This window comes from Leptonychotes weddellii, chromosome 1 (genome assembly GCF_054177405.1).
Source record: "Leptonychotes weddellii isolate Sample4059 chromosome 1, ASM5417740v2, whole genome shotgun sequence".
NCBI classification, from domain to species: Eukaryota; Metazoa; Chordata; class Mammalia; order Carnivora; family Phocidae; genus Leptonychotes; species Leptonychotes weddellii.
The window spans coordinates 140,943,196-140,954,095 of NC_138369.1; the positions used below are offsets into that span (position 1 = coordinate 140,943,196).

The following is a 10,900-nucleotide window of genomic DNA, read 5'->3' on the forward strand; positions in this document are numbered from 1 at the left end:
GGAGTTTTATTGCTTTTCCCCAACAGGGTAAGCGCTTCTGATTTTCTGAGGACGATCGTTGCCATCCTCTTGCTTTCCCCTCAAGCGTAAAGGGCGTATAAGTGGATGTCTCTGCTAAGCGATCATTCATGCATCAATTTGCTCCAATGGACCAGATAGAGTTTTATCTTAAATGGTATTTTTGCACTTCTTTCACAAGGTGAATGTTACCAGAAGTCCTTGACAGCGCCAACTGCCAGTTATCCGCAGCTGCCAGATCCCCTCTCTCAATACAGGCGCCTCAACCTCACTGATGAAATTAGTGTCTTAACCAAACCAGCGAAGGCTGGAATCTGCCCACTGGGCTGGTATCTGGCTGTACGATTAGTCATTGCTCCGCACAGTAATCCGGAGCGGTGAAGCAGGGCTGCGCAGGTAGGGGGCCCCAGTGCCTGACTCTCCTAGGGCTAAACTCACGTCGGCCGAGGGAGTCTCCGTTCTAAGAAAGAGCCGGAGGGTAGCATGAGCCTTGACATATAGCAAGTGCTCAGTAAAACTTGGCTAATGTGTTAATTAAATATTAATTAAGAACATCTACTAATTATCATGGATTAAGGGATGCAAAATTGCCAAAAATCTAGTTTCTCTAGAATTATTTCTTTTTGCCACCCAGGGGTGGGGGTATTACAGACTAGTTTGCCTCTCAAAATTAAATTTTCTGCCCCAGGGGAGAGGCTCCCTCGCCTTAGCCTAATCCTGGCCTTAATTAAACGATTCCAAAGAAAATGGAAAAGTCACATAACATTTATATAGCTTTGTAGGAATAATCCTGATCAAAAGTTGTATGTTAAACGTTCACATGTAAAACAAGCTATCTTAAGTTATTGGTTACTTCTCTATACACCAGGGTACTCTGAATTCAGGAAGGAGTTAAACACGTCTTTTGAGCTGGGTCCAGAAAATCGTACATATTTGTGCTTTTCTGAATTAGAGACAAGTGAGCTCTTCACTGTGAGTTCCTACTGAGGAAAAATTAAATGCTGGTTGAGCGCAGGGGGGACCACGTTCTCACCTGTGTATCCCCCAGAGTCCAGCAGTGTGTCTCAGATGTGGAAGGCAGTGCAGTATAATGGAATTCATAAAACTCTGGAATCATAATATTCAGAGTTCAAATTCTAGTTTCCCCATAACTAGCTGTGAGGCCTTGGGCAGTCCTTCGCCTTCTCTGATTCTTACTTTTCTTATCTGGAAAATGATATCAATACTCACCTTGCAGGACTGTTATATGCATTTGAAGAGATGGATTATATAGAGTGCCTGACACTTAGTAGGTGCTCAATAAATGTCTTTCAAGTGAAATTCCCTTAGCTCATTATTTTTTCCTTCAGTTGTTTTGAAACAGGATTTCTTCTCAGACTTTCTCATTTTGCAATCTCTGCGACCCAAACTCATTCCATCATAAGACGGAGGCAGTGTTCTCCCAAAGAATTATTGATCCAAGAATGTGGAACCAGCATAGATCTTTAATTTTATCTGAGAGAATGCCATTCAATATCTGTTTCATTAAAATAAAGGGCAGTGGGGCAATAACCGCTCTAAACCCAATTGAACCATAGTGAGATTTATCCTTGCCCTTCAAGATAGCTTTACATTCTCTGCTCAGGGCCATAAAAGTTGACACATTTATTTTGTGAGTAAATAATAGGCTCACAGCCACGTCAGATCTTTAATTTTGCTGAATGACAAATTAACCACGTTTGCTTTAGTTCTTTTGCCTAAGACATTCAAGTTGAATTCTGGAAGTGCTCATTTCTGTTCTGGTCTCATATTTTGCCTTTTTTTTTTTTTTTAACCAGTTGACTCTTCTGTCTTACCAACCCTGTGTACGTCAGAGTCAGTAACAAGCATGAACAGCTCATGGATTTAATGTGCTCTTTGGCTGAGATGAAAAATGTTGGGATTTGGGGTTAGGACCCAGCAATCATAAAACTGCTTTGCAGCTGCTCAGGACGAACACCAAGTTCCAATGACATCTTAATGTGCAGATGGTGTCTTTCAGAACATTCACACACATATTTTTTAAGCGAGAATGCTGATGGGAGTGTAGAGAAATGGCCACACTTATCCTTCCTCGGGGGAGATAGTGACCTTAAACTTCCTCACCATCCGCGTACCATGAGGGCATTACCAAGCTCATGTGAAAGGTGGCCTTGAATCTACATCGTTCAAGAAGCTGACTGAATGGGGTCAGTTGGCTTTCAAACTGTCCAAGCGAACTAGGCATACACAACAACCCACAAGAATGATGTGTTCATTTCTGCCAGTAATGCTACCAGAAGTTACTCTGCGCTTCTTGTTACCATAGCAGTGAACGAGTCATAGTCAACAGAATTATTTTAATTTTAATGGCTGGTGAAATTAGCAGTTTTGAGGCGATGGCAATTACATTTATTATCAACAATAGCGCTGCAATCTATTATGTCGATTAAAGCTTTCTATAAATGATAACTAAAATGACAGCATGCCTAGGAAAAAAAAAATAATAAGGCCTTATGAAAATTGGGCTTTGCATTTCCACTGACATAAGACCAGCCTCAATCACTGTTGTTGGTGGGAGGGGTGATAGGAAAAGCATATAACTCTGGCCTAGCCTGTTTGCCTGGAGTCAGACATTTTCTTAAGTCATCTTTCTGTCTCTGACATATTAGACAACCATTAAGTGGGACATACAGTCACACTGCAACCAGGCACAACACTTCAGATGGCGTCCCTACAGATGTCACTAGCCATTAGCAAATCTTTTTGTTTCCAGGATCATCAGGAGCCTTGATCGTGGCTCCTGTGTTGAAGCAGATGTCTGAAGCCAAGAGCTCGATGTGTTGATTCCGTGGTGGACCTGCAATCATCACCAGGGAAAATTCTTTTCTTTTTTTTAATTTTTTAAAGATTTTATTTATTTATTTGACAGAACGAGAGAGCGAGAGCAAGAACACAAGCAGGGGGAGTGGGAGAGGGAGAAGCAGGCTTCCCGTGGAGCAGGGAGCCCGATGCGGGGCTCGATCCCAGGACCCCGGGATCATGACCTGAGCTGAAGGCAGACGCTTAACGACTGAGCCACCCAGGCGTCCCACCATGGAAAATTCTATACTTGAGAACAAACAATGTTGGGGCCTTCTTTTAAGATCCTGACCATTAGCTCTGTCTCCTGGCAGTCTAAGATGGAATGAGGCTCCCCAGCATGAGTACCACAGGTCCTTCCCACGTCACCATGGCTCTTGTTTGAGGCTACCCAGCAAGGATTTGTCTGGAAATCCAAGCGTGTTCCTCGTTGTTTTAGCTCTATTGGGTGCAGGCAGGTTGGGGCAAATGGTAAGGAAGCCCCTACATTCCCAGGATGGCACAAAGCAGAAGCTCCTGAGTCCAGTCTCCTCTGGCAAACATTCCCAGGCCAGCCCAGCCCAGAGAACTCTTCCTTCAGAGAGACCAAGTGGACATGGCTCTCATTTGGCCCTTCAACAAGCAATGGATACAAGGAGCTGCAGAGTAGATTCTGTTTGTTCAACTAGACTACAAATTCATTCCATTAAAAGCCATGTTCATATTTCTTTGTCTCCCTAGTTTATAATACAATTCCATAAATATATTGAAGACTCAGTAAATTCTTGTTGATTGATGGCAGGGATGGTTTTCTCGTCATTTCCTTTTTTTTTTTTTTTTCTAGTCATTTCCATACCTTCAGCACATAGATGGCTTTTGCTGATCCCCAGGACAGTTTTTGAATACATAAATAAATGAAAAGAATAGAATGCTACATTAAGATATGGCTTAATAAAGCCTTAGGAAGACTTAGGATTAGCAGAAAGGCTGAGTAATAAAAATGAACAAGTGTTTCTCTGGAAGCCTCTAAAGACTAACTAGCCAAATGATGTAAAAGTCATTTCACCTTTGGTCTCTAGTATTATTATGAATAAAACTCAGGGTTCAGACTAGGTGATCTCTCAATGATTTTAGAAGAGGAAAAGGGTTCAAGCCTCTACTCAGGGCTAGGCAGGGATAGGCCCCAAAGAGCCCATCCAGTTTAAAAATAAAGGGGGGGCGTCTTTTAAAAAGAGAGCAAAGAGTTCATTCTAACAGATTTTTAAAATTCACTGCTGGAATTGGTTAGATATTATTTTGTTTAGAATTTTTCGCATCTATGTTCCCAAGTGAAATCAGTCTGTAATTTTCTTATTCTTGTTGGGTTTGGGAATCAATATTAAATGTGTTTGTCTTTTCCTAACAATTTCTTAAATTTATCAATATCTCTATATTTCCTCTGAACAGGACACTTTCTTTTTCTTTTCCTGGATTGTTATAGATAACCTTTTTCTCTCTATTGTTTAGTCCTGGTGTTCTCACTAACTTCTCCTCATTTCCCATATCAAATAGCATTTTCCTAGTAAGATATTTTTCTAATTGGAATACTTAATCCATTTATGTTTTCAGAGGGTCTTTGTTAAATATTTTTGCTCCACTTTTGGGTTTAAAAAATTAGTTGCTATGTAGAAAATTACATGTTTAATGTTTTCTTTTATGCCTTCAGTTCCTCGAAAATATCACTTTATGTCTCCAGGTTACTGTTGAGAAGTTCAATGTTAATATGATATTCCCCCCTTATATGTAATGGGCTTTGATTTTTAAAAGCTTTGAGAATTTTGTATTTATTCTTAGTGGTCATACATTTCACTATAATGTTTCCCACCAAGGACTCTTATCATTTATTTTTTGGAATCTTTGTAAGTCTTTTAAAACTGAGTCCTTAGGTCTTTTTTTCCCCCTGGGAAATTCTCAAAATAATTTCTTCAAATTTTCCCTCCCCTATATTGATCTTTTTCCTTTCCTTCTGAGATTCCAATTATATGATTTTTGGCCCATATCACTTAACATTTTTTTTTGTATTTACCATTTATTTGTGCCTATCTTTTTTACGGAATACCTTGTTTTGATATTCCAACTTACTAGCTTGTTCATTTTATTCATTCTACTCTCAATCTTTATTTCATTTGTTTTTTTTTAAGATTTTATTTATTTATTTGAGAGAGAGAGCAAGTAAGTGCATGGGGGCGGGGGGAAGCCAGAGGGAGAGGGAGAAGCAGACTCCCCACTGAGCAGGGAGCCTGCCATGACTCAGGCTGGATCCCAGGACCCGGAGATAATGACCTGAGCTGAAGAAAGCTGCTTAATCGACTAAGCCACCCAAGCGCCCCATTATTTCATTTATTTTTTTTATGTTCCTTATCCCCACTTAATTTTTCTTCATAATGGATTATTGCTTCATGTGTCCAATAATTTCTCTTATCATTTTTATTATATTTATTAGACTACTTTTAAATGATTCTTCTGTCTGGTCCATGAATTCTACTTCATGGGGTAAGGGTGATCCAGTGTGTCTTTTGATCACGGTACTTTTGTTCCTCAGGAGTCTTCCAGATGCTGCCTGTGAGTTCACACTGCCCTAAGGTTATCTGCTACCTTGATTGCAAATACAAAGTGGGGAAAGGGGGAAAAAACCTCAGGCTCCAGTTTGGATTGCTTCTGGGGACTCTTGGGAGCTGGAAATATTGTGTTGAGGCAGGTAGTCTTTGGAATTACAAACTGGGCTCTCACTCATGCTGTGTTAACTCTTATGCTCCAATACACCTTCTCCCCTCTAGGGCCTCCATTTTTTTAACAGCCTCATCTCCAGGCTGTCATCCTGCAAAGGGACTCAGAGGTGGGAGCCTGAGAGGGTGGGGGCGCTCATGCTGGGAGGAGGAAATACCCAGGTGCCCGCAAGTCTATCAGTGTTCTATCACCTGCTCCTCACTCGGGCTGGACTCCCTAGATTTGGAAGGCTACTTCCTTCCCATTCTGAGCTGATTTCACTGTTTTTCTGCCTCTTTTTTTCTGTGTCTCTGGCACAGCAGTGGTGGAACCAGGGCGGTGTGGGGAACCAAACAGGCAGAGCCCAGCAGCTCTCTCCCAAACCTACCCCACCGCTGATGGAGGCTATGTCCCACGTCCCCACTCCCAATCTCAGACAGGGACCTGACCACCTTCTATCTCTCTCCAGGAATTCCCTCCCAGTTTTATTTCAGTTTTTTGGGGAACCATCAACCTGACTCTCTTGCTTTTACGGCAACTCCAAGGTAAGGGTTCAGCCACCATGTTCACGTGACATCTTTTCAGGAACGGACAACTCACCCACCATTGGCTGTCAGAGTCCATAGGGTTCCTCCAGGACACATTAGGTCCTTTAGGTGACTCAGACTCATTCCTTTTACTGATTCTTGTTTGCTTTCTTTTAATATTAAAAGTCTTTTAAAATCTTATGCTGAATCCTAATATATAAAATAGATAAGATCAGTGATGCTCTCACTGGAGAAGGAATGGGGACCCAGGATTCTGCCTCTTATAAGCAGCACTGCCCACCCCATGGGGATCCCATAGAAATCTCTATGGAAGCCTAGAACACAGTCTGAAAAGCCACCACCCAAACATTTAGACGGTGACAATATCTACAGTTTCATTTATTTTTATCTTGTCTTGTTAATTAACAATTCATGGTATGGATACAATGCCTTATTTCTTTTCTTACTAAATGCATCCCTTTTTTTTTTCTTGTTTCTACTGGTAGGAGAGAATAAGATTAAGTCTTGGCCCCAAGGTTTATTAGCCTTCTTAATTTTTATATGGCTGACAGAATCTCTTGAACCTATCCATCTTAGCTAGAGCTCAGTCTTAGGCAATATCCAACAGTTTTAGGGATTTAGACCCTCTAAGTGAGTGTAAGGGAGCAATCAACATTGCCTCTAACTCCTGGTTTCTGAAGAAACAGTATGGGGGCGCCTCGGTGGCTCAGTCGCTTAAGCATCTGACTCTTGATTTCGCCTAGGGTCGTGATCTCAGGGTTGTGGGATCAAGTCCCGTATCCAGCTCCTCGCTCAGTGCAAAGTCTGCTTCTCCCTTTCCCTCTGCTCCTCCCCTTGCTCTCTCTCTCAAATAAATAAAATCTTAAAAAAAAAAAAAAAACTGTATAAATGTGGGCAGCAGAGCCAGGGTCTGGCCTGCAGGGGGAAGATTATTGGTACAGAAGTGACAACAGCTCTTTCCTTCAGCTGTCACCCATCCATTTGATAAAACCACCCATCCAGCAAATACTTCCTGGGCATCCATATGAGAGTCCCTTAAGAACTGGGGTTTTGGTTTGCTCATTCCCGCATCTCCCCCCACCCCCAGTCTAGCATCATAAGAGCAAGGTAGGAACTTTGACCCACGGGATCAAAGAGCTTGTTCTTGAATTCATGGCTATAGGCTGTTCGAGTGGGCAAAACTATTCCTACACTTCTACTGCCATTGCCGAGATAAACAACACAACCTTCTTAGGGCTTCCTCGAAGCTCACCTATATCTCTCCACCTACAGCTTCGGCTCGATTCCATCTTGCTGGCCCGGTGAGCGAATGGAAAGCCAGCCCTGCAAGCCAAGACCCTGCCACGAAGAACGAAGTTTACGTTTGAAGCCACAAGACTAATTTGTTTATTAGGTGTGTTCTAATACGTTGAGGAGGGGGCATTTTTGGCAAATAAATAAATAAATAATCCGACAAAAGGCCGTGACTTTGGGGCCAAGGAGGAGCTCAGGAAGAGGAGGCGGAGTCTTTGCATAGTTCTAAACGAACGCAAGGTGGCAGCAGTGGGCAACGCGGGTTCGCAGCGGAAATGCAGCACTTTTGCAAAAACCACAAACGGGAGGCTTTGAGAAAGAGGAGAAGGTCAGAAGGTGACTAACTATTTCTTTATCACAGAGACCGTGGTGTGGAACATTCGTCCTCTCTCCTGGGAGGTGGGAGGCGGCATGTCACATGATCTGCCTGGGCATCCCGTACCCCGTCATGCCCGCCTGGGAGGCCCCCTTGTTGCTGCCCATCTGCAGGCCGATGACGTTCTGTCCTTGGCGAAGCTGCTCCTCTGAAAATCCTCTCCGATTCTGCTGAGCTTTCCTAGGCAGAGGAGGTGAGGGGGAATAAAGTCATTCTGACAGTTTTCAAACCCTTCCCAATATATGCAGTTAGAATGGCTCTCCCGGGGGTGCTACCAGATAGAACACAAGGTCACCAAATAGAATAGTAGGCCCTGTACTGAGCTACAGTACTGATAGGAACGATGATCATACCCTGAGCCATGGCCCTACTCTGAGCTATGACCTGACCCTGAGTCATTGCCCTACCATGATCTATGAGCCCTACCCTGGGCTATGGTCCTATTATGAGCTACAGCCCTACTCCAAGTAGGCTGCTCCATGATACATGAGCTCTCTACTCCTTAGAACCCAGATGATTTTTCAGAATTTCCATGAATCAGTGTGTCCTCTCTGAGGACTTCACTCTCAGACAACTTTCTTATCACCCACTCTCTCACAGTTACCTCAAGCCCTTGTGAAAATTACAAACAGCTCTTCTAACAAAGCAGGTCATTAATCCCAATCCACCTTTCCCTGTGCAGGGCCAAGTATTAATGTTCCCGTTTTAGAGCTACAGGACCTAGGAGTCAAGGAGGAAACATTTTCTTCCTCGCCAAAGGTCAGCAAGCTGCAGTATAAAGAGCCAGATAGTAAGTAATTTTGCTTTTGCGGGTCATATAAACCATGGTATGTCACTAACAAAGCTGGGACTAAAACCAGAGTTTCAACCGGCCAATATCTAGGAGGTTTTCGGACCAGGTTCATTTAAACTGGTACCTTTTTATAACAGTCTAGAAGAAGAAAGAGAGATTAGGGAAATGAAGGGTCAATTATCTGCTACAAAGTGCTCTTTTGTCTTCATTGCCCACAGAGCTCTTAGATTGAGATCCCTTGCTTCCCCCCACCCATGAAAACAGTAGCAACAACAACAACAACAACAACAGAATAAATCCTTTACTGACATGACCACATAAGACATTATCCAGACCAGGCTACTTTTGGAAGTGAAAGTGACTGTTATCAATAAATTCACTGGGACAACAGGCATGAACCAGGACATATTTTCTCTTCAGTGAGTGCAAGAATAGATAAATGAGTTGACTTAGGGCTTCTTAGATCAGAATAAAACCAAGTTCAGACCTCAAGCCACCTTCCTGAGGAAAGCCAGCCAGTCCCGCTCAGCCTCTAGAGAAGGAGCATGGCCAGAGCTGGAGGGTCCAGGTATCTAGCAGGAAACACTCAACCGAGTCCACTGTGGGTGGGTGGGCTGCTGGCCGCATGGCAGCATGGCTCTTTCTTTGCTCTCAGCAATCAGCTGTGGGCCAGGAGTGCCCCCTCCCCCCCCCCCCCCCCCAGTGCTTGCTCCTAAGGGCTTTGTGTGGAAATGGCCTCTGGGGTTTCAGATGCTCTCTCTGGTAAAATCCTCCTCTGCTGGGGGGTGGGGAGGGGGACGGGGAGGCGGGAAGGGTTACTTACCTGTGAAACCAGGATGGCTCTCCCCTGTAACAGCCGTCATCCTTGGTGACTGCAACACTGCCGAGAGCCATCAGGGTCCTCTGCACGGCCGCCATGTCCTTCCCTGCAAACCAACAGAGAAATGAAAGCCAAGCCTGTGTCAGGGCCGAGGAATCTGGAAGGATGGGGCTGGCCCTCTGGGAAGGAAGTTCTGATAGGAGGCTGTTGGCGATCCCATCCAAGGGGGAGGGATGGCAAATACTTCTCAAAGCCCTGAAGATAACCGTAGCAAAACTTCTTAGAAAGGAACAAAAAAAATCACCTGCCTACTCTCTATATGACTTGCCCAGTTTCTCATCCTTTCATAGTTGCTGTATGAAGAAAACATTCTAAATACCTATCCGCTCAGATACAGGTAGGTCCCTGCCCTGGGCAGGGGCCCTTGCCTCAGTGGGTTCTAGAGGCTGTGGCAAGGGGAAATCCTGTGGCTAGGCCTGTGAGCTGGTCTGCAGATGAGGATTTTCCTCAGGACTGCGGGGCCGGGGGGGGGGCTGGGGGAAGGAAACTAGAAAGAAGTTGTTTTGGATGGCTTAAATGCACCAAACCACAGCTGGCTCCTCTCTTTTACTTCCTCTGGGTTAAAAGGGTCTAAAATCACCCATTGTGCATCCAACTGAGTACTCACTTGGCTCTCTGGGCTGGAGACGTGCACATGAAGGAAAGCAAATCAACACAGAAAGCGCTCAATGCGACACAAATGAGAGGCCCTTTATTTTGTGTAGTTTGGAAGGAGCTAAATGGAGATAAAAAATAGCTGGTTTGTGTCCGTGTGTGTGTGTGTGGTGTGCCCCTTCCACAGTGGGAGGGGGAGCACTGTTACCTGAGGGGCCCAGTGACCCTGAACCCTCAGAGAAGGCCATTGGACCCTACCAGTCAGCCTGTTCCTCCCATCTCTTCTCCTCTCCTCCCTTGTGTCTGACTGCCAGGCCCTGGACTAGGAAAGACGCCCCTGTGCTGTTCTCCCTGACTTAGAACCAGATCCATGCAGGGCACAAGTGGGAAGAGCAAAGCTCAAGGCACAGGGTTAGAAACCAAGAAAGCTAACGACCAATACAAAAAGCCCTCTTTGGGGGCGCCTGGGGGGGGCTCAGTCAGTGCTCGAGATTCTCTCCCTCCACTCCTCCCTCCATTCATGTGTGCTCTCGCTCTCAAATAATAAATCTTAAAAAAAAAAAAAAGGCCCTCTTTGCACAGAGTGAGCCATCTGTGGTCTTTCCGGCCGGGCTGTTGCAGCTCGGTCACTGGGGAATACAGAATTACAGGAGAAAGGCAGATGGAAAGCAAGCCCGGAGTAGAACGCTGATGAACTAAACCATTAAGGCCCACAGAGGAAGTCCAGTTCATCTATTCAACGAGGAGAGAGAGAGACAGCAGATCCCCCTTCCCTCACTTTTTTTCTCCACCCCATGAACCACAGGGCGATTTCC

The 10,900-nt window shown here is 44.5% G+C and overlaps 1 protein-coding gene across 1 annotated transcript in view; it reads right to left on the reverse strand.

Annotated features, from left to right (window-relative positions):
* Nucleotides 1–7,511: 7,511 nt before the first annotated feature.
* TAGLN3 (transgelin 3) overlaps nt 7,512–10,900 on the reverse strand; it is a 13,267-nt gene continuing 9,878 nt past the window's right edge. Inside the window, exons 3-4 of the mRNA XM_006740937.3 lie at nt 9,435–9,537; nt 7,512–7,998 (exon numbers count right to left, since the gene is read on the reverse strand). Coding sequence (XP_006741000.1) covers nt 7,857–7,998; nt 9,435–9,537 — 245 coding nt within the window. The 3' untranslated portion in view covers nt 7,512–7,856. The remainder of the gene's footprint in view (nt 7,999–9,434; nt 9,538–10,900) is intronic.